Genomic DNA, 25,185 nt, shown 5'->3' on the forward strand with positions numbered 1-25,185 from the left:
CCATATATTCAATTTTTGTTGAAATCAAACAAAGTTTAATTTTGGACCCCAACTTGGACAAACTTGAAAACTGGTCCCATAATCAAAAAATCTAAACACATGTTTAGATTCAGCATATCAAAGTACCCGAAGAATTCAATTTTTGTTAAAATCAAACTAAGTTTAATTTTGGACCCTTTGGACCTTAATGTAGACAAATTTAAAAAACGGGACCCAAAATTAAAAATCTAAAAACACGGTTAGATTTGGCATATCAAAGAACCCCAATTATTCAATTTTTGATGAAATCAAACAAAGTTTAATTTTGGACCCTTTTGACCTCAATATGAACCAATTTGATAGCGGGCCCACAAATAAAAAATCTAAATACATGGTAAGATTCAGCATATCAAAGAACCCCATATATTCAATTTTTGTTGAAATCAAACAAAGTTTAATTTTGGACCCCAATTTGGACCAACTTGAAAACTGGGCCAAAAATCTAAAATCTAAATACATGCTTAGATTCAGCATATCAAAGAACCCCATATATTCAATTTTTGTTGAAATCAAACAAAGTTTAATTTTAGACCCCATCTTGGACCAACTTGAAAACTGGTCCCATAATCAAAAATCTAAACACATGTTTAGATTCAGCATATCAAAGAACCCCAAAAAATCAATTTTTGTTAAAATCAAACTAAGTTTAATTTTGGACCCTTTGGACCTTAATGTAGACCAATTTAAAAAACAGGACCCAAAATTAAAAATCTAAATACACGGTTAGATTTGGCATATCAAAGAACCCCAATTATTCAATTTTTGATGAAATCAAACAAAGTTTCATTTTGGACCCTTTTGACCTCAATATGAACCAATTTGATAGCGGGCCCACAAATAAAAAATCTAAATACATGGTAAGATTCAGCATATCAAAGAACCCCATATATTCAATTTTTGTTGAAATCAAACAAAGTTTAATTTTGGACCCCAATTTGGACCAACTTGAAAACTGGGCCAAAAATCTAAAATCTAAATACATGTTTAGATTCAGCATATCAAAGAACCCCATATATTCAATTTTTGTTGAAATCAAACAAAGTTTAATTTTGGACCCCAACTTGGACAAACTTGAAAACTGGTCCCATAATCAAAAATCTAAACACATGTTTAGATTCAGCATATCAAAGAACCCCAAGAATTCATTTTTTGTTAAAATCAAACTAAGTTTAATTTTGGACCCTTTGGACCTTAATGTAGATCAATTTAAAAAACGGGACCCAAAATTAAAAATCTAAATACACGGTTAGATTCGGCATATCAAAGAACCCCAATAATTCAATTTTTGATGAAATCAAACAAAGTTAAATTTTGGACCCTTTGGACCTCAATGTGGACCAATTTAAAAACGGGGCCCAAAATCCAAAAAACTTAATACACGGTTAGATTCAGCATATTAAAGAACCCCAAGAATTCAAGAATAAAACCCCATTGAAATTGATCAAGAAATTTAAGCAATTTATAGGAAGTATCTTCTTTTGCACAATACTGTGCAATTGAATATTTCTTGCTATTGCGCAATACTGTACAATTGACAATTTCTTGCTATTGCGCAATATTGTGCTATTGGATATTTCTTGCTATTGCGCAATACTGTGCAATTGAAGATTTCTTGCTATTGCGCAATACTGCGCAATTGAAGATTTCTTGCTATTGTGCAATACTGTGCAATTGAAAATTTCTTGCTATTGCACAATACTTATTATATAATAATTTACACATCCTGTTTGGTGTGTATCTCCTACCATATCATTATTATTTGCTTTTAAATATAAATCAGAAATAACCAACTTAAAATGGAAAATTTTAAAAGAAAAAAAAAAGGAAAAAAAGAAAAAAAAAAAAAAAAAAAATCCACCCCACCCAAATTTTCTGAACCCCCTTATGATTCATCACCCCCAAACTCAATCCCAGCCTTCTCTTTGTGGTATGGTACCTTGCAGTACAATTTCAGAGAGATCCATACACTTGAACACAAGTTATTGTCTGGAAACTAGAAAAATGCTTATTTTTGGCCCCTTTTTGGCCCCCAATTCCTAAACGTTTCGGGCAATTACCCCCAAACTCAATTCCAGCTTTCCCTTTGTGATATGGAACCTTGTAGTACAATTTCAGAAATATCCAAACACTTACACACAAGTTATTGTCATGAAACTAGAAAAATGCTTGTTTTTTGCCCCTTTTTTGGCCCCTAATTCCTAAAATTTTGAGGCAATTACCCCCAAAATCAATTACAGCCTTCCCTTTGTGATATGGAACCTTGTGGTACAATGTCAGAGAGATCCATACACTTACACACAAGTTATTGTCTGAAAGTTACAAAAATGCTTATTTTTGGCCCCTTTTTGGCCCCTAATTCCTTAACTGTTGGTACCATAACCCCCAAAATCAATCCCAACCTTCCTTTCGTGGTATTGAACCTTATGGTGAAATTTCATGGAGATCCATTCACTTAAACTAAAGTTAGAGTGCGAAAACCAATGTGTCTTCGGACGACGCCGGACGACGACGACGACGCCAATGTCATACCAATATACGACCAAAAAATTTTTAATTTTTGCGGTCGTATAAAAACACAGACCAGATGTGGTGGGGTACTTATACATCCCCACAACAAAAAAAGACACAAAGTACAGATCTGAGTGTACTCGCAGTTACTGACAGCTAGTTCAAAGCCACTAACAACTAATAAAAATATCATGCATCTTAGACTAAAATATCAATCAGTAGACATCCAACATCCAATGGATTTAGTGTAAAGACGATGTCATCAACAGTCAGAGAAAAACATGACTGTGTGCAATGCCAAGATACAGGTATCGACAGATTGTAGAGCCATGGATGTGCATATGTATATAAAAATAAAAGTTTGATTCTAATTTACTGATAACAAAATTAATATCAATACCAATAAAAACAATATTCAAAGATCTAATTACAGTGTTGAATTGGTAACCTTTTTTTACAGGAGTTGGGTTATGGAAGGCAATGTGGTATGTTATAATGACTAATATTTTTAGAGGAGTTGGGTTATGGAAGGCAATGTGGTATGTTGTAATGACTAATATTTTTAGAGGAGTTGGGTGTTTGAAGGCAATGTGGTATGTTGTAATGACTAATATTTTTAGAGGAGTTGGTATTTGAAGGCAATGTGGTATGTTGTAATGACTAATATTTTTAGAGGAGATGGGTGTTGGAAGGCAATGAGATATGTTGTAATGACTAATATTTTTGGTTATTCTTGTAACTTGTAATTCTTTATATTATCAATGTGTCGGATAACATTGGATTTAATTTAAGTGAATTATTACTTATACTCTTTATGTCCAATATATGCACTACATGGTAAGATCTTAAGACAATCTTTCACAATGTACCATACCTTTAGTTCAGTCCTTATATCTATATTCTTTGTGACAGAGAAATAAATATCAAAGCCATGTTGGTAGGCCACCATATTCTGTTCTGCAAAGTTTTCTGCTGGTCTGACAAACATCATCCAATTACATTTGTTTTCATCAGAAGTGTCAAAATATAGGACATCTCCTTCCTGTCTTTCCAGCTGTAAAAATAAAAAACAACATAACAATATAACTAAGAGGGAACTGAGTTAATGTCTCCCCTTCATCTATAGCAGTCATCTCAGTTAAGAAAATGCTCAACAAACACATTTTATTACTGGAAAGGTATTGCCATAGCAAATAAGAATATATATTTAAAATGGATGTGAAACTTCTAATTTGTTTCCAGTATATCTATCAATAAGATGTAGTTTAATACCAATACTGATCTCTTTTCAAAAATTTATGTAGAAAATGACATTTGTTTTTCTTACCATAAGCAGAAACTTAGTGGATTGTATATCTTCTTTAGATTGGACTAGTTCTCCTATAAATGGTCCAAACTGAGTACAACGTGGAATGGTCCTTTTGGCAAAAACTCCTACATGAGCTTCTGAAATCAATAATTATTGGGATTGATACAATAATATTGACAATTAAATTCAAGTTTTGGCTGTTCAAACAAAAAGATATCAATTTTCAACCATATATGAAGAGTATGCTGTAAGCAAGATTTAATAAACTTTCTGAAATAACACATAAAGTCATGACTTGAATTCATATTCTAAGTATGTTTACAAAAACTGAAGCTTAACTCATTGTTTCTTTCAAATTTTGTGATGACATCTGTTACATTCCTTCAATATTTTGTATTTCTTAAAGTGCTATAAAATCAATCATGAGTAGAGAAATACTGTAACTCATGGAAGACAGAAGAACAACCCATATATATTCATTTATATGAATTTTTTACATATTGAAATTATCTCGTGTGTTTAAGCGAATTTAGTTGTTCTTCATATCAAGTGGTTATCTGGAATTTTGTGAAACATACTTATCAATCAGTATCCTGGCTTTTCTTAAAATCCCTTTTTTTTATATGCATTCCATGTTTTAGTTTTCTTAAAATGAGTTAGAGCAGCTAACATGTTTAAAATATAGTATAGATATTACAATTTCCTTCTATTGAATAATGAATTTAAATGTAGATATAACTTACCCCCACCATACTGTGAAGAGGCATCTTCCAATCTAAATATCTGTAACATCTGAGGAAGACTGGCCCAGGCTCTGGACAACACAACCTTGTCAGGGAACAATGTCAATCTGTGTGTTGGACACTCTATATCATAACTTGTCATGCATTCTTCACACCCTAAAATTGCATATTTACAATTTCAAAAATGTTATAATGAAAACAAATCATAATTTCTATTTCAGATTTGTGAATAGTTCACCAAGTAGGATATTCAATAAGGTTTTTCCAATTTTGTATAGAAAAAGTTTAACAACATACAGATTTTAACTGATATGTTTAGACTATTAGTTTTTCTGAAAATTAATGGCACAAAATATTAGCTCAATCACAATGTGAATTTTTCTGATAAGTGAGCACGGCAAACCAGCCAAAAAGGCTTCACCGTCACATTGTATTGAGCTAAAAAAAATCTGAAATTTGAGATGAAAACTCATCAATATCACAAGCTACTTATTCATAATCATATATGCATAATGTATATATATTTGACAATTCATCTCCCAATTGAAACACTTTTTAATATAGAATTGGTCCTATCTGAGATGACACTAGAAGGGTCCAAAGACAGAATTCCTGCATTTTGAATATAAGGATGAAAAGCTTGAAATTATCTTACTTTATAGTCAATCTTATAGATATTACTTACAAATTTCATTAACATTGTATTGTTTGGGTATATATTTTGGCTTTTGATAAGAAGGAAGATCATTTTCCATTTCAGCAATTCTGTTAGATTTTCTGACCTGAAATAATAAATCTTTGAATTAAAACCAAATAAATTAGATATCAAATAAAGCAGAAAAATAATGCAACTGTCAGATAGGCTTACAGCTATTTAGTTTTGAAACTATTTCTCAAGTATTATTTATTTCACTTTCATGTGAAGTAAGATACAATGCTAAGTTATCTCCCATTGATTTCTGAAAATATGCTTTTAATTGAAATTTCCTGTAAATGTAAATGTAAATGTAAATCTGTCTTTCATTTATTAGCTGTTATCTTAATAATACATAACATTAAACTACATGAACCCATCTGTAAATATGTCATGAATACATTTTGAAATTCTTAAAAAATAAATGTGGATAGTGTCCACATGTGGACACAGATGATGCCCCCGCTTGCATATCAAATAGTTATAAAGGGACATAACTGAAGAACGGTAAAAGTGACGCTACCCAAATTTGAACTTGATCTGAGTTTTGTGGTAATAAGCATTGTGTGTAAGTCCCATAACATTTGGTTTAGGCTAACTTAAGTAGAGAACAGAAACTAAAAATTCAGCAATTTTTCTATTTGTAAACATGCATAACTCCAGAACGGTTGTGTATAAGTTTTATAACATTTGGTTGAAACAAACAAAAAAATTCAGCAATTTTTATGTTTATAAAGGGACATAATTCAAGAATGGTAAAAGTGTCGCCACCTTATTTCGTACTTAATCTGTATTATGTAGTAATAAGCATTGTGTATAAGTTTCATAACATTTGGTTGAGGCAAACTAAAGTTAGAAAACGGAAACAAAAAATTAGTACTTGATCTTAGTTTTGTGGTAATGAATATTGTGTATAGGTTTCATAATGTTTGGTTGGGGCAAACTTAAGTTACAGAATGGAAACTAAAAATTTTGCAATCTTTCGATTTATAAAGGGGCATAACTCAATAATGGTTAAAGTGACACTACCCAAATTCAACTTGATCTGTGTTTTATCAGTGGAAGTCAAAATTAAACATTGCATTGTATAAAGCATTGATTGTAGTTGATTCAACTATAATCATGGACAAAGGAAGATAACTCCAATTTTAATATAAATTACTTGATATTTACAAGAAAATAAAAATTTTGCAATTTTTCCATTTATAAAGGGGCATAACTCTAGAACGGTTAAAGTGACTCCATCAAAAATCAAACTTAATCTGTGTTTTGTGGTAATTAGCATTGTGTATAAGTTTCATAACATTTGGTTGAGGCAAACTTAAGTTAGAGAACGGAAACTAAAAATTTTGCAATTTTTCCATTTATAAAGGGGCATAACTCTAGAAGGGTTAAAGTGACGCCACCAAAATTCAAACTTGATCTGTGTTTTGTGGTAATAAGCACTGTGTATAAGTTTCATAACATTTGGTTGAGGCAAACTCAAGTTAGAGAACGGAAACCAATTTTGGGACGTACGGACGGACGTACATTATGCCCCCGCCGTGGCGGTGGGGGCATTAAGTTTTACCCTTGTCCGTCTGTACGTACAGACGGACAAGGGTAAAACTTAATGTCCCCACCGCCACGGCGGGGGCATAAAAAGATTATCTCCCTTATCATTATTTCTACCTCTTCTTTTTATAGTTTTATGGCACTTACACTGACATTCAGTATGGTTGGTATCCCCATGTTAGATGTTAATTCATCCTTATCATCTAAAGACTGGTCATCCAGAGTACTGTGTAGACCCTCTACTGTTACAAGTCCACTCATATTTACTGATACTGATGACTGGGATGGACCTGTTTATTAGTTAAATGTATCAAGATGTGGAAGAATGATTTAATGACAAGAATACTATCAATTCAGAAACTTTTAAATATGTAATTTATTTTTGTGTGAAAATTGTGACAGGATTGGTTTCACAAAAATATAAACTCACATTTTAATTTAGATAGCATTTTTTGTACGCAGCATTTCCAGAAATCACACAATTTAAATCTCACATTTTTGTCCATTGTTCAAAAATCACAAAAGTTTTTAATCAACAGTATGAAATCAACATCTTTGAGAGAATCAATTACTTTTTATCTTAATGTTCTAATAGCAGTGGTTTCAAACAGTTTCCAAATTAAAGATGATTTTGTTTATTTTGGTAGGAAATTCTTTTTTTTTGTGGATCAGCTGATCCATTAAGATAAAATATATTAACCATGCTAAATTCTACTTAAACAGAAACTCATACATTTTTGACAATCCTAGATATTTCTCTATTACAAGCTGTTGTCTTACCATTTGATACCATTTCCCCTAATGAACTGTCTGCTGAAGATTCCACTTCTCTGCTGTAGTGAGATATCCTACTTGATGACAGTTGAGAACTGCCAGTGGTAGAGTCCATTACTACACTACCCCTCGGTGTTCCCATCATAGTCGAGTGTAAGACTGGTTCTGTATCTATACTGTTACTTTCCTCTACTATGTAACTTCGAACTGAAAAAAGTAGAAAATGCACTAATTCAGATTTTTTTATAATGGATGCATTTCTGCAGGGTAAAATTTTCATAGTTTGAGACTTAATTTCAAGTATTTCAGTTTGTGAATAGTTTAGTATTTTACTTTGAGGTTAACCTATGCCAATAAAAAAATCTTAAACAGTGACATTAAAGCAATTAAGGGCATATGATACAGTTTTGATCCCACAATGAATTTTTGAAGAAAATTTGCATACAAGCTATTTTTCATCTAGTCAATTGAAATATTTAATAAAAAATATGCCTTCATGTGCTACTTTTAGAGATAGATGAGGTAGAAATTTTAGATAATTACTCAAAATTTCGATTTCTTGGAAATTTCTATCCTTTGGAAAGACATACCTAACTTTTTTATATCAAAAGATAAACACAAGCAGGTTTATATAGAAGGCATTTGAAATATCTTCTTTACACAAGTATGCTCTAAATTTGTGTAACAATTCTTTGGAAATAATTCAATTTTATTAAATTATCATGATAAAAATTCATCTGTGATTTTTTCATAAAAATTGGTGCAAATAATCTTCATAAATAATCCAGTCAAATATCATTTTTAAAAGAGGGGTCCATGTACTCTTTTCAAGCTTATGGTTCAAATCAGTTAAAAAATGCATCTTTTTCAGATATGTCACAGTTTGACGTCACGAAAATAACATTTGACGTTAGCAACTTCATTATCTCCCCCTGTAACTGTATTGTATGCCCTTAAAATACATTCACAGTACTTGCATTATGTTCAATTATTTTCTCCAAAGAGCTTTATGCTGTTTCACAAAGAAATATTTATTATATATAAAAATGTAGTAACGACTATATATTACTTCTCTTTTGGTTATTTTTCAAGTATCTTGCCTTGCAGCAAAACATGCCTTACACTTAATCATTAAATCCAAATTTGTTATCCCTATGATAAATCTTAGAAAAAAACATTTGCTGTGTTTTCAGGGCTCTTATAGCATAATGTAGTTATCTAAATTGTAAAAGAAAATCGTGAAATCAAATAAAATCATCCAATGAAAACAGTTTGTATTGTTTTAGTCTTCTTTCAATAGCTGGTACCCACCATGTGGAGCATAGTCATCATTATCTTCTTGAGTTGTATCTGGTTCCCCACTGACTGTTTCTTCTACTTTTGATACATTTTGCATCATCCTGCTATGTAATGATTCACTAATGGAACTAACTCTAGGATCAGATTCTGCCTCCTGTCTGTGTGACATCATTGATGTTCCCCCTGTTGTTGTTACCTCACCATGAGATGGGTACATTGAATAGGATCTGACACAGGAAACCTAAAACAGTTTGAAGGAGATTTATAATGTTAGTATGTAAATTTGTAGAACAGTGATTACTAAAATTGATAGAACTTGCATTTTATTTAGTAAAATTTATGCATTTACAATGTATTTTTCATGCAAATTTTAAATGATAATCTACTTTTTATACTACTACTAGTGCAGCTCAATCAGAACACCTTACATGCCTTAGATAAGGTCTGCTGAAGAGGCTAGATGTCTTGAAAGCTTATTTAGAATCTGTCTGATATTTTACATAAACTTTCAAAACATATTCAGGTCTATATTGATGCACTCAATCTGAATCAAACCAAGAGCCGACTTTTGCCTACATGGGAGATACCTCTATATTGATTGGTTTTTGTATGCTTTTCTCTACATGTCTATGCAGTTCTGGTTTCAGAATAGAGAATGGAAACAGGGAATGTGTCAAACAGACAACAACCTGACCAAAGAGCTGAAAACAGCCAAAGGCAACCAATCTTCAAAACTGCAAGAAAATCCAACACCTGGAGGCGGGCTTCAGCTGGCCCCAAAACAATAATGTATACCGGTACTAGTTCAGCATAAAATGGACGCCACATTTAACTCTGAAACATACAAATGAACCAAAATTAAAAAAACACATAAGACTAACAAAGGCTAGAGGTTCCCGACTTGGAACAGGCAAAATAATATATGGCATGGGAAGTTTGTTAACCCTTTAAACTGCCCCAACTTAACAAAAGCTATGACAATAAAGTTCAGAATAATGTAAATTAGACTTACTCCAATGTTGTAAAAAACAAAAGATTATATTTTTATTGTACCAGTAGTAATTTTCTCAACAGGGATAGGTAACCCTACATACTTACTGGCACTGGAGTGAGCATTGCATGTGTAGGTTGTTGATCCTCTACACTATCCTGATGTTGCAATCCAAGAGCTGACTGACTGACTGTAGTGTCAACGGGAGAGTTCACTCTCTGGACAGTCATAATACGATGATCACTCCCTTGAAATACCACTTGATGTACTGGATAACTCTGTGTTAAAAATTTGTTTTTTTTATCATGAGAGACTACAGAAGTATTGACTTTTAATGTATCGAATTAAAAATAACTAATCCAAGAATTTGAATGCTGAAAAATTGGCTAACTGACATAACTAAATACATTGGTTTTGATTGCAATGACAAACATGACAAAGAACAGTAATGAATAAACTCAATATTTCACAATTTAAATTTTTCGATACAAATATTTATCTTTTTTCTATTTTTCTTTTGTACATATAAAATGTAAATTTTGCTCAGACTTTACCTTGGTATTAAGCCTAAAAGGACACTTAATATATAAATCTTTGTATGAGGATTTCACATGTCAACTGATGATAACAAACCTGATGAAGTGTGCTACTATCAACAACTCCTGTAATCAGCTGACCACTGTCTGGTCCTAGACCAGAGTAGGATATATTATCACTACCACTTGGTCTGTAGTCCTCTACAGGAGACATACGATCAAACGAGGACTGGGCAGCTTGGTAGATTTGAGACTGTGATGCTGTGATGTGGTAGGAACCATCAGTGTATGGTAATCCTCTGAAATGAAAAAAAAAAATTTCTAGTAAAGATTATCATTGTTATATCCATCATTTATATCAAAATTTTCTTGATATATAAACTTTCATTCTTTTAAAATCTAACTCTATATATTTGTGTGCATAATTCGAGTTCATTTATTTTCATGGGTACCAACTTTCAAAGATTCAGTAAATAAATGGAGAATGTGTCCATGGGACACAGATGATGCCCCTGCTTGCATATAACGTTATAAAGGAACATAACTCAAGAACGGTAAAAGTAATGACACCCAAATTTTAACTTGATCTGAGTTTTGTGGTAATTAGCATTGTGTACAAGTTTCATAACATTTGGTTGAGGCAAACTTAAGTTAGAGAACAGAAACGAAAAATTCAGCAATTTTTTCATTTGTAAAGGTGTGGCGGGGGCATAAAAAAGTATTTTCCTGGATACTTGATTTTGTGGCATCACTCCATCACTCATCAATTTACATGTGGTGTAAACTGAGTATGGTAATTTACCTAGCACTATCAGGATGATGATATTCCTGTGGTATAAACTGAGTACGTTAATTTACCTAGCACTATCGGGTTGATGATATTCCTGTGGTATAAACTGAGTATGGTAATTTACCTAGCACTATCAGGATGATGATATTCCTGTGGTGTAAACTGAGTATGATAATTTACCTAGCACTATCAGGATGATGATATTCCTGTGGTGTAAACTGAGTATGGTAATTTACCTAGCACTATCAGGATAATGATATTCCTGTGGTGTAAACTGAATATGGTAATTTACCTAGCATTATCAGGATGATGATATTCCTGTGGTATAAACTGAGTATGGTTATTTACCTAGCACTATCATGATGATGATATTCCTGTGGTGTAAACTGAGTATGGTAATTTACCTAGCACTATCAGGATGATGATATTCCTGTGGTGTAAACTGAGTATGGTAATTTACCTAGCACTATCAGGATGATGATATTCCTGCGGTAAAAACTGAGTATGGTTATTTACCTAGTACTATCATGATGATGATATTCCTGTGGTATAAACTGAGTATGGTAATTTACCTAGCACTATCAGGATGATGATATTCCTGTGGTATAAACTGTGAACCGTACGACTGTACATTCTGTGTGGAAGATACTGGGAAAGTCAATGTGGATGTGGAATATACCACATTAGATTGGTAAGAAGATGATGCACGTGGTTGTTCATATGACATAGGATAAGGCTCCTGTGTAGATTCTGGTGGTGTCCACACCTCATTATCATCGTGGCTGTTTTCATCCATTCTGCAAATCAGAAAAAAAATGTATCTAAAAGATACTGTAATTTAATTCAAATCTTTAGTCTAACTTTTGTTTGTGTTTGGGGATAATCTATAATCAATTACAAGTTCATGAAACAGGTGTTTATTCATTTAACACACATGTATTTGCAAGAGTTATTCCCCTTTTGTTGTTTAATTGTCCCATGTTGGCATTTTCTTACTATTTTGAGCAGGTTTTAACAACTGGCCATTTTATTACCTTGGAAAAAAGGTAGTATAGCATTTCCCTTGATAAGTTTACTGAAATAAATTATCTAGACAGATAAATTGATAATTTCAAATTGGTGATATCAGCAGTTAGGATTCTACTTCGTCAAAATTATCTCCCCATTACGCCATCAAATTTTATTAAATTGTAAAAATGGAAGCCATTATATGGGTGACACACTGTCAATTTAGCTCTTGAAAACCGATAAATTTATCCACATAGCATCATTACGATCCTTATATGTGAGTTATATTTTAAAAGACAAATGTATCTACTAGCTACTAAGCATCGTTAAATATACATTTAGGCCCTTAGTCAACTTAAAACTACTATCTGATCGGTTGTCAGGGGGAATTTTCGAAAGTTCAAAAACACAAAAAATAAAATGCTCCGCTGGGGCACAGCTTGATACGACCACAGAGGTCGAACCCTAAACAGTTGGGGCAAGTATGGACACAACATTCAAGCTTGATACAGCACTGAATTTGGATTGTAATTAAATATTTGACACAGCATAGGTTTCTGACACAGAATGAAAGTGGTCTAAGAACTTAAAAAATTTTAATTTACCAATTCAAACCATATCATTATTATTTGCTTTTATATATAAATCAGAAATAACCAATTTAAAATCGAAAATTTTAAAGAAAAAAAAGGAAAAAAAAATCCCCACCAATTTTTTTTAACCCCCTTATGATTCATCACCCCCAAACTCAACCCCAGCTTTCTCTTTGTGGCATGGTACCTTGCAGTACAATTTCAGAGAGATCCATACACTTGAACACAAGTTATTGTCTGGAAACTAGAAAAATGCTTGTTTTTTGGCTCCTTTTTGGCCTCAAATTCCTAAACGTTTAGGGCAATTACCCCCAAACTCAAACCCAGTTTTCCCTTTGTGGTATAACCTTGCAGTACAATTTCATAAAGATCCATACACTTACACACAAGTTATTGTCCTGAAACTAGAAAAATGCTTGTTTTTTTGCCCTTTTATGGCCCCTAATTACTAAAATTTGAGGGAATTACCCCCAAAATCAATCCCACCCTTCCCTTTGTGGTATGGTACCTTGCAGTACAATTTCAGAGAGATCCATACACTTGAACACAAGTTATTGTTTGGAAACTAGAAAAATACTTATTTTTGGCCCCTTTTTCCTACACTTTTTGGGCAATTACCCCTAAACTCACTTCCAGCTTTCCCTTTGTGATATGGAACCTTGTAGTACAATTTCATAAAGATCCATACACTTACACACAAGTTATTGTCATGAAATTAGAAAAATGCTTGTATTTTGCTCCTTTTTGGCTCCTAATTCCTTAAATTTGGAGGCAATTACCCCCAAAATCAATCCCAGCCTTCCCTTTGTGGTATGGTACCTTGCAGTACAATTTCAGAGAGATCCATACACTTGAACACAAGTTATTGTTTGGAAACTAGAAAAATACTTATTTTTGGCCCATTTTTGGCCCCTTATTCCAAAACTTTTTGGGCAATTACCCCCAAACTCACTTCCAGCTTTCCCTTTGTGATATGGAACCTTGCAGTACAATTTCATAAAGATCCATACACTTACACACAAGTAATTGTCATGAAATTAGAAAAATGCTTGTATTTTGCCCCTTTTTGGCTACTAATTCCTAAAATTTGGAGGCAATTACCCCCAAAATCAATCCCAGCATTCCCTTTGTGATATGGAACCTTGTGATACAATGTCAGAGAGATCCATAGACTTATGCACAAGTTATTTTCATGAAACTAGAAAAATGCTTGTTTTTTGCCCCTTTTTGGCCCCTAATTCCTAAAATTTGGAGGCAATTACCCCAAAAATCAATCCCAGCATTCCCTTTGTGATATGGAACCTTGTGGTACAATGTCAGAGAGATCCATACACTTACACACAAGTTATGTCTGGAAGTTAAAAAAATGCTTATTTTTGGCCCGTTTTTGGCCCCTTATTCCTTAACTGTTGGTACCAAAAAAAACATTCAGGTATAACTAATTTGATAACATTCAACCGCCTATGCGTTTCTTTGCAGAATTAAGTCAGAAGATGACATTGGTCGACAAAGGACTCTCAGTTACACATGGATGTATATAAAAATTTCCTTCTAGATACTAGCTTTTGATCATAAACAAACTTCTGTCCATGTTTGGTACAAATCCAGGATAGTTTAAGAAAGTTATTAAAATTTTAAAAACTTTAACCACAGAGTGAATGTAATGTTTCCTGGCAGAAAAAAACTAAGTCCATTTATAAGTAAAATACGGAAAAACAGGAATTTTTTTTTTACAAAATTTACTTCTGGATACTATCCTATGATCATAAACAAGCTTCTGTCCAAGTTTGGTAGAAATCCAGGATAGTTTAAGAAAGTTATTAAAATTTCAAAAACTTTAACCACAGAGTGAATATTTGTGGACGCCGACGGAATGTCGGATTGCTATGTCTCGCTATTTCGACAAAAGTCGAAGGCTGGACAAAAATCAGCCTTAAAGGGAAAAAGCTCTATACAGAGTTAACTGAAAATTACAGTAATGTTGACATATTTGTAGATCTTATCCTCCTGATAATTTTTCCTTTTTAAAGTTTCTATTTATCTATTATAGTTTTCAAGATAATAGACTAAAATGCAAAAAAATGTAAAGAATTATCATTCAAGGGCAACAACTCCAAAACAAGTCGAATGAAGATTTCATCCATAATGGCTCATTTGTAGATATTGTCTTTCTGATCCTTTGTGCTATTGAAAGTTTCTATCTATCTATTACAGTTTTCCATATAAAAGGCAATAATGGGAAAAATCGTCATTAAAGGGCAATAACATTAAGGAGTCGACTAACGATTTTGGTCATGTTGACTTATTTGTAGATCTTGTCTTGCTGATCATTTTGCTTGTATTATTTCTTTCTATCTATTATAGTTTTTAAGATATTTATAATGCAAAAATGCTGATCATCATTAAAGGGCAATACATGTAGCTCTAATAAGGAGTCGTCTGACAATTTTAGTCATGTTTGAGTTATTTCTAGATCTTGTCTTGCTGATCAATTTTGCTTTTTAAAGTTTCTGTCTATTATAAATTTCAAGATAACAGGAAAAATTTGTTAAAAATGGTAAAATTATCATTTAACATTATTAAGGGCAATAACTCCTATAAGAAGTCGTCTGACAGTTTTGATGTAGAGCTCAACATTCTGAATATTTTTGTCTTGTCAGAATTTCTCTATTTATAGCAGTTTTCAAAATTATAGGCAAAACTTGCATTTTTATTTACCCCTATGTTCTATTTTTAGCTATGTCACCCATCTTGGATGGCAGGTGGCCTGGGGTCCATCGGGACAATTTAAACTAGATACCCAAATGATGATTGTGGCCCAGTTTGCTTAAATTTGGCCCGTTAGTTTCAGAAGAGAAGAATTTTGTAAAAGTTAACCACAGACAATGGACGCAGAGTGAACACCTTTCAGCCAGGTGAGCTAAAAAACAAACTTCTGAAAACACCATTGCATAAGAGACATGATTATTAGGACAAAAAGGTTCGAATGAGAAAAAAAGGAAAACAAGAGTGCACACCCTGAAATGTCTTCCCTGCTTATGAATTTCATACCAGACACCAAATATAGTTAGAATACTGCAGAAACAGATCTAATTACGAAAATTTAACATTGATCAATGAACTATAAAAATGAGGTCAAGGTCAGATGAACCCTGCCAGACAACATGAACATCATGCAATCATTACATAAACCAAATATAGTTGACCTATTGCTTATAGTTTCTAAAAAATGTAAATACATGTGTAACCATGAAAACTTAACATTGACTATTTAAATAAACCATGAGAATGAGGTCAAGGCCAACTGAACCTTGCCAGACAGACATGTTCACTTAACAATCAATCCATAAATCAATTATAGTTGACCTATTGCTTATACAATGTAGTATCTGATTAACATAAATCATGAAAACTTAACATTGACCAAAAGCAATGAATCATGAAAAAGATAAGATGAAATTGGCCATACAGACATGAACACCTTACAAGCATTCACCACAAATAGAGGCCTTATATTTAATAATAATAAGGCTATTAATTATAGTGTCTTGTATAAATTCATGAACCATGAAAAAAGGTCATCAATCAGATGAAACCTTCCAGACAGACTTTTACATCTTAAAATCATTCCTTTTGTGACAGGATTGCTTCCCTTAGAACATTTAGTAGATACTTAGTCAGCCGTAAGCGGTTGAGCTAAGGAAGTACTTCTTTAGCTCAGTCAGTTAACGCGCTGCCTTGTAACACAGAGGTCCCGGGTTCGAGTCCCGGAGGAGACATGCGATTTTGCAAGTAGAATCATGCTCTCCGGTTACATTGGCGCCCAACAATAAAAACCCATGGTTAGAAGAAATACCTAGCCAGGTTAAAATATAAATATAAAAAAGATGAAGATATCATCATTATAAGAGTATAATGACTCTTGAGGTGGGGGAAGTGTGACGGGATTGCTTCCCTTAGAACATTTAGTAGATACTTAGTCAGCCGTAAGCGGTTGAGCTAAGGAAGTACTTCTTTAGCTCAGTCGGTTAACACGCTGCCTTGTAACACAGAGGTCCCGGTGGAGACATGCGATTTTGCAAGTAGAATCATGCTCTCCGGTTACACTTTCACCAAATACAGCTGATGTATTGCTTTAACAATGTTTAAATTATCTGAGAGAGACCAAACAACAAAAACTTAACATGGGCCAATGAACCATAAAAATGAGGTCAAGGTCAGATGAAACCTGCCATTCAAAATGTTCAAGCAGTCACTCAACCATAAAATTGAGGTCAAGGGCAATGGACATATCACAGTTGTTTTCCATTCGTTTGCTGTGTTTGAGCTTTTGATTTTGCCATTTGTTTAGGGACTTTCCGTTTTGAATTTTCCTCAGAGTTCGGTATTTTTTGTGATTTTACTTTTTTGTAACATAAGGCATCTGCATACAAGCAATTTTGTATATTAGATGTTAGTTATACGTCCTTGATACAAGGTATGAAGCATCCAGGTTTTCTACCTTCTAAAAAACATAGCTTTTACAAATAGTTTACGCCATCACCACATAATTGGAATACAGTTGTACCTTTATCTGGTATTCTGCAACAGACAAAAATCCACTATTTGGTAAAATCAGGAACAGATATATGTATATACTGTTCCTAGGTAAAATGTGGCTTTAAACTGAGGGTTATATCTGAGAATGTATATCTTTTTGTCATAGTTTATATCTCATATATCATATATAAACTATGACAAAAAGATAATACAATTGTTACTTAAGCATGTTCAAATACATGATCATACATAGGTATCTTTTACGGGAAATAATTTATCTTTTAAAATAGGTAAAATAGAATTTTCGTTTTGGGTGGGTCAATTTTTATCTGATCGAGGGGTGAATGTCCAGTAGGGGTGTTGTACTATGATTTTTATAATAGGGGTGTAGCGATTTAATTTCAAAGCGACCATCTTGTCTAGACAATGTTTCTAAAAATAAATTATGTTAATGGCGCCCGAAATTGACTAACACAACACGAATTACTGAAATTTACTCTTTATTTTATAAAAAATCAGCCCATTCAATACATTGATAGGTCAATCTATAAAGTCCTTAGTTCCCTATAAGCAGAAATGAGTAGACTCGGTATGGAGTGTCCCATTATCAAGGATTTTTCTTCAAATTTTGGAATGACCTGGAATGTACCAACACAAAAGTAAACGCAGGGGACGATGTGTCAACCGCGAGATTGGAAAGCATAAACAATGTCTTATTTAACACAATAAAGACGACAATCTGATATCTACAAAAATTAACAACATTACTAAAATATTACCTGGATTTAAGTTAACAATATTCCTCCTCAAATTATATCTTCATCTTGTCCTTTTTAGTATCGCAAGTTCACGATTTATGTCACGTGATCTACTACAGTAACGTCGATTTGTTTAAAGATGGCGGCGCCCATTCACACTAAAATATTAGTATAAAACGCTCAAAAATGAGCGATAGTCTTCATAAACCTGGTCTGTACAAATGGAAGAGACAAACTGACCCAAAAGTTTACTCAAGATCTCAGGTTTATACATTAATTGTGAAAGCAGGGGCTGTTCAGTTATATATTTTTTACTATTTTAACCAAATTTTTAGTCTTTATATGATGACTTATCTGCAGAAAGAGTTCAAGCCAAAGGAACTGAGTTCCAAATAATATACATGTTAATTTTTATTTACTTCAGAAATAAGGTTTTTACGACTTTGATGTAAGTTGGTATTCCAAGGCACAAAATGCTTTGCATTGGAGAAAACTTTTTCTGAAAAATAAATTTCTTGTTGGATGTTCAACATTCTTACTAGACATGCTTTTTTATAAACCTAGTATGTGTCTCATTTTCATTGGCAGAATCCCACCATGTCTTTCTAGAGATGAGTCTTCTCATGTTGCAATATCATGAACAGCAATAAAATTTAGGGCTCATGCTACCAGGCGACTTGGTCAAAGAAGTTGCTTTCTGGTCTGTCACTTTGTTTTTAGGCATTCAATTTTTTTGACATAATAAATGTGTAAACCTTAATGTATTGTTATGAAACTTGGGACAAAAGATTGATCCCCCTTTGTTCTATATTTTAATGATAAATGGACTAACTGTTTACAGTCAACAGCACATTTTTACACTGACAGCAGCCATTACAGACAGACATGACCTTTACAATTTTTGTTTGTTTTAAACAACCTTTTATCCTGAGATTATTTCCAATCAGAGAGGTGAAATGCATCTTTTGAACACAAAAAAAAAGACTACTGACAAAAAAGGTTTACATGTCATTGTGTTACCAAGTGTGAAAATGTAAAAGGAATTTATAAATTGCCATCATATTGACAGGGGAGGGGGGAGGGGGGTATAATTTTTTTTTATAATACTTCCTGAAATGCTAAACATATTATAATTGTTAATCCTATGTAGAAACATTCTGAATGAAAGACTTAAGTAGACTGAAGTCATAGTTCAATTTTTACCCAAATATATCCTTGAGTGTATGTTGTCTTAAGTATCTGAGCAATTCTATACACTTAGAATTAGATACATTTGTCAATGTTTGTCCTACATTTTTGTATTTAAGGTTTTATGTCCCATAGAATAATGCATAAAAAGGTGTAAAGGAATATAATTACATGAAATTTTGGACAGTACAACAGATCACAAAAAACACCAACACTCAACTCAAAAATATTATTTCCGAGAACGATTGCCTCTTAAAGTAAGACAATTATATAATATTGCAAATTGAACATTTTTTAGCTTATTTTACTGTACTTAGCTTTCAGACAACTGATAACATACCTGCCAACATGTCAAAATGCCCATGGGGGTTTTATGTGCAAGATGGTTCTCATAGTTCTACAAAACCTTCGAAGGGGCCTTCAAATTTATTTTATGTTGTTTTTTGCTTCTTCATACTTTTACAATCCTATAGCCATGGTAAAATTCATTGTTTTGTTTTAAATTTTGGACAAAATTGCTCTCTCAAGATTTCCATTTGGGAGCTTTCATGGGTGAAATCCCCCGTAAATAGTGACAGTTGGCAGGTACATGTATGTGATATATGTGAAAGGAGACTATTAATCCATGGGACTATTGAAACTTTTTTTCAGACAATTGGGCTTTTCATCCTTTTATATAAATTTTGTGTGAAAGATTTATTATTTTAAAAATGTTCAGTTTCTTGATTTTTTTTCAGAAAGTGACTACGAATAATGACATACAGGACTGGATTAAGGTAAGCTGTTTTCATTTAGAACACTACATGCAGTAACCCTATCTATGTTAAGTTGCGTACATAAATTTATGACAAAAAATATCAAACATCTTCAACTCTTTGAAAATAAATGTTTAAGGGTGTTTTAATTTAAAGGTTCTATATACATTTGGCTTTTATTTATCTAGAAAATTAGAAGGCCATAAAAAAGGGGATATAAAAACTATGAGTTGAAGAGGAACAATACCACAGCGATAAGAAAAACAATAGTCGGCAAAGACTCCAAAGAAAACTAAAGAATTAGCAATTGAATACCCACCCAAAACACGGATCAACTCGAGTGTGATCAGAGCTTGCTCAACCACATATTTCTCATGCCAATTAAAAACAGTTTATGAATCATTTGTTACTTTGGATCAAGGTGATAAGCCTTTAGTTTCATTTGATTTCACAACATCTTGAAATTATTACTTAACAAATATCAGTTCTGATTGGTTGTGTAAGACATAAAAGTGTCCTGTGAAAAAATGTTTGCCTGGACATTTTTTCACAGAATTAAAGTATTAAATACAAATGTATTGTCTAATGCCATGAAATTTTGTCTCTTAAGTGTACAGAATTTTACAGCAACAGTTATGAAATAGTGTTCTTCCACAGGACAATATTTCATAGTAGATGACATTGAATTATGTCCTTCAAGGGAAGTAATACAAAGGTCATCAACATGTTTTATTAATATACTTGAATTTAATTAATTAAGAAATGTGTATTAGAAATAGATGAATTTAAACATAAAAAAGTGATGGCAGTAAATACCCACAAATTTACAACTATTAAAGTTCAAAGAAATACACAGAAAAGTTCAATGAAAATTCAAGGACCACATTTAATGGTAAAAAGGGTCCAGTGATAACATGTAAATTGTGTTCAGGATTGGCTAGAATGAGATATAAAATTTGAAACATGTCCCGGACAGGGGAAGATATATATGAAATTACAGTATAGGTATACATGTAGAAGACCCGATCAACAATAATTGCTTCATGTTGATGTAATTTATAATACTGCAAAGAACTCTTTAACTTTTTAGAAGGTTAAACTTGTTTAATCTTTGAAACTAAAATTATGAAAGATTGTGGTTTAAAAATAATAAAATGACCTTAACTGTACCTATGGTTTATGATTGATTTGATTATTTTTGTAGAAAGTTGAGGATGCTTCTAATCAGGCAGCAGATGCTGTCTTTGGGGACAAAAAGAAAAGAATAACAGCTTTGAGAAATGTTGATCAACTGAGAGAACATGATGATTCTCATTCTGAGGGTAATTTGTGGTGATAAATCAGTATTAATATTTTATGCACTACATGTAGTATTTTGTATTTTCTTATATTTCTGTTTTATTGTCAGAAGTTGTTTTGAAGAAATAAACAGTTCCCTATGGAAACAAAGCCAATTTAAAAGGAGACTGTTAATGTTAACTATGCTGAAAATTTATTTGAATACAGATTTAGGTACTTGGATCAAATTTATTTATTTACATTGCATTTTTATACAACCATAATTTTGATAGATCAAATCTTTCATGGGTAAGTGTAACAGTATCCCATGGTAAAGGAGTAAATACTTATATGATACACAAAAGGTCACTGCACGATGTTAAACAAGTTGCAGGATTTTAACTGGCAGATTTAAAGGGAAAATTCGCGATTTTTTACTTTTCATCTTATTATGTTCATAATACCATAAAAAACATATTCACCAAGTTTTATCTGGATATGAACACTAATAAAGAAGAAAATTGGGAATTAATAATTTAATTTATTCGAACTTCCTGACTTATGTGACGTAGTTTAAGTCTTTTTGCATGCCGGGAGTGAATAAATCTCATTGTAAATCTTGTTCGTTAATCATCTAATAACGCGATTTAAAGCGCATCGACGACTTTTGGTGTAGCTATTAACCAACTAATAATTGAGAAAGTAAAGTGATCCGCCGTGCAACTTTCAAAATTAAAATGTACGATTTATATTTAAAGGATTTCTGATATGATTATAGTAATAAAAGTAAATCATACAATAGAATATATTTTTATGAATTTTTTTTCCAACGGATATTTTGAACAAACATATATAACTGATACTGTTTTAAAAATGCATGTTTGTATTCTCACCTGAAGGCTTTTACTTCAGTCTAGCAAACATTTTTCACTAGTACTGTGTAAATACAATGTGTACTGTACTGTGACACTTAGTGACTACCTGTTGAATGCGTGGTTAAATTCAAGGTAATTAAAAGATTAGCATTATGTAATTCTATTCTTTTGATCTTCACTCAGTGAATTTTAGCCAACACGGTTCATCGTTACAGGTGTGAACAACATTTCGTATGAATGATAAAAACATTAATTATTTGGGGAGGAATATGGTGGCAAATACCTGAATCGCCGTTATATATATCTTTTATATTTTGCGTAAGCTTAATTTTATAATAGATAGGTGAGTATTTTGTTGTAACATCGAAATTCTGTATATCTTTCAATTAAATAATTTATAAATAAAAATGGCCCACGAAAACGAGCGTATAAACCAAACACTGTACTTACTTTTTTCAAATTATCATGGGTATTAACCTGGAATATTTCAATGTTTAGCGAACATTATCGTGGTTACATGATTAATATAGCTTGGTCCGTCCACAGCGATCTACATTTACATAATCGGGAATGCCCTTATTAAAATATTTAAAATCTCACAACGTATACATACTTTAGCTATTTGACCAACGATGTTTAAAAAAAAATAACAGAATCAATATAACGTCAACTTTCCTTTTTTGAATGGAGACAGACCGGCGGAATCAATTTTCAATGTGCTTTATATCTTGTACCTTTGAAAGACTTGTCATTCATTCATAAACCCACTCTATACCAGAGACATATATGTCAGTCTTAACTGACAAGAATACACCTCAAGCGGACAAGCAGTATATTCTTTAAATTTCTGTGATTTAATACGAAGAAAGAAAAAAATCCCGAAATTAATTTGATACTTTGATACTCAATATTTTTCCTGGAAAATATTCACATCCTCGTTTGGTCTGAAAATAAGATAAGAATTTGGTATACAGAACATGCAGATGTGTGAATGTCATAAAACCTTATCAGAAACCAATGTGAACCTGTATACGTAAGACCTCATGGGACGTCACCTAACCACATACAGGTAATATACAAGTAGCTCTGTTATACCCGGAAATGTCAAGGTAAATCACTACCGATACAGAATGTACCAATGCAAAGAAAATTCTGATGATTGTGAAGCGTGACCATTCATGATTTTAGAGGAGTCTTAGGTGGAAATTGCCGGTACGATTTAAATTCTGACTAGATTTTTTTCTCTCAATTTAAATCACTGAACTAAAAAAAAAGAAACCAACGTCCAAGATCAGAATTATTCATGTAAATTCATAAATACAACGTTCTTATTTTGAAACTTTCAATATACTTTACCTCCAACCACCGCCCCACTCCCAACCTGGGAACAGTATATCTAACATTACAATGTTTGTGTACCTGCCCAAATAAAATAAAAAAAGAAGAAAAAAGAAAGAGATGAACGGTAAGTCACATCAGATTCAAATATTTATATGGTTGATTGTCGTTAACTAGAGATGTATAGTTACATGTCTCTGCGTTACAGGAAAGTATATACTTGAAATAGATTTATGATGAATAATATGCAACTGCGGCACCCCTTTTTGTCAAAGTGTACATGCATGTATTTTAATGACTGTCCGTTATTTCGATTAAGAATGACAATTGTACGTGAAATTCTATAGTTGCCAGTGAGACTTTCTTTTACCAGATATGCGACTTTTCGTATTTATATTTTCTCTCATATTACTCTCATTTAATATTTTATGCATAAGTGCAATATTTGGGAATAGTTTATTCCCCCCACAAGCCAACTAAATAAATTAATCAACCATCTAGCTAATCAGACGTTAATACAAATACTATCAGTCTATCCGGAGTGAAGTTTCTTTATTTCTTCAAATAGATTTTTTGGGGATCATTAGTGTACGTCCAGTGGCATATATATTACATGCATGTCGGAACAGGAAAGTTAGCATAATGTACTTTTAGAACCATGTTCACATCATTATACATTATACTCATCAATTGTGGTGATGACGCATTTCTTTAACTGTTCGAGAACAATCTAAATGAAATATAAATCTGTGATTTTACTATGTCCATAACTTCGATGAACCAAAGCAAGTAAGATATCAACCTGTATTTAAATCAAATTTGTTCTGGATGTTTCTCTGTTATATTCAAAAACATGTATATATTTTTAATTGCGACTATCTATAGTTCCGTAACTTTCTATCTAGGCGTATTAACCAATGATCGAGAAGTGCGTACATTTTTGTTAAATCAATATTTGTATGTTTCAAAATGTCCATCATTATTGACAACGAGTATATACTTACATTTCCACAATTTACCCTTGGAAAAATTTTATCAAATCTTTTTTTGGAATTATTTAGATTTTCATAAATATCATTCTTTACACCAGAAATGTTATTTATAAACAAGCGTATGTGTTTAGTAATGACTAGTATATCACTATCGGACACGCAAGACAAAGATATATATTACACCTGATAGTTTCAAAATGGAAAGTTACAAGTTATCGGCCGTGTACACTGATCAATACCCTTAGAAATGAAGGAATGCATGAACTTGCTTTATGTATTTGTGTAATAAGAGTTTTTAAGCCTGACAGGAAATCGCATGAATACCTGGACGTGTCACCTCACAATACCTCTGGGAATAATTCCTTTAGCCACGCTGGTGATCAGATAAGGGAAAGTCTGAATTTATTTAAATAATTAGATATAAGAAAATGTGGTATGAGTGCTAATGAGACAACTCTCCATCCAAGTCACAAATTGTCAATTTATAAAAGTAAACCATTATAGGTCAAAGTACGGTCTTCAACACGGAGCCTTGGTTTATAACATAAAAGTTTATTACATAAAAGAATTATGAACAAATTAGATTTTCGAAAACAATTATACACGGGACACTTATTTATGACT

At 32.4% G+C, this 25,185-nt stretch overlaps 2 protein-coding genes across 8 annotated transcripts in view; one reads left to right on the top strand and one right to left on the bottom strand.

Annotated features, from left to right (window-relative positions):
• The window catches only part of LOC127701613 (PR domain zinc finger protein 10-like), a 30,906-nt gene extending 12,666 nt beyond the window's left edge, over positions 1–18,240 (bottom strand). The window contains exons 1-11 of one of the 7 annotated variants that reach the window (XM_052205579.1): positions 18,157–18,240; positions 11,810–12,034; positions 10,545–10,746; positions 10,019–10,189; positions 8,933–9,161; positions 7,628–7,828; positions 6,995–7,137; positions 5,285–5,381; positions 4,600–4,755; positions 3,875–3,993; positions 3,422–3,601 (exon numbers count right to left, since the gene is read on the bottom strand). In XM_052205579.1, the coding sequence (XP_052061539.1) occupies positions 3,422–3,601; positions 3,875–3,993; positions 4,600–4,755; positions 5,285–5,381; positions 6,995–7,137; positions 7,628–7,828; positions 8,933–9,161; positions 10,019–10,189; positions 10,545–10,746; positions 11,810–12,033 (1,722 nt within the window). In that variant the 5' untranslated portion in view covers position 12,034; positions 18,157–18,240. Of the gene's footprint in view, positions 1–3,421; positions 3,602–3,874; positions 3,994–4,599; positions 4,756–5,284; positions 5,382–6,994; positions 7,138–7,627; positions 7,829–8,932; positions 9,162–10,018; positions 10,190–10,544; positions 10,747–11,249; positions 11,285–11,361; positions 11,387–11,417; positions 11,443–11,473; positions 11,484–11,641; positions 11,667–11,697; positions 11,721–11,809; positions 12,035–18,156 lie in introns of those variants that run through there. The other 6 variants (XM_052205584.1, XM_052205583.1, XM_052205585.1 and 3 more) reach the window with 6 other exon arrangements.
• LOC127701614 (coiled-coil domain-containing protein 191-like) overlaps positions 18,145–25,185 on the top strand; it is a 48,637-nt gene continuing 41,596 nt past the window's right edge. Inside the window, exons 1-3 of the mRNA XM_052205587.1 lie at positions 18,145–18,399; positions 20,061–20,099; positions 21,283–21,400. Coding sequence (XP_052061547.1) covers positions 18,322–18,399; positions 20,061–20,099; positions 21,283–21,400 — 235 coding nt within the window. The 5' untranslated portion in view covers positions 18,145–18,321. The remainder of the gene's footprint in view (positions 18,400–20,060; positions 20,100–21,282; positions 21,401–25,185) is intronic.

This window comes from Mytilus californianus, unplaced genomic scaffold, assembly GCF_021869535.1.
Source record: "Mytilus californianus isolate M0D057914Y unplaced genomic scaffold, xbMytCali1.0.p SCAF_5, whole genome shotgun sequence".
NCBI lineage: Eukaryota > Metazoa > Mollusca > Bivalvia > Mytilida > Mytilidae > Mytilus > Mytilus californianus.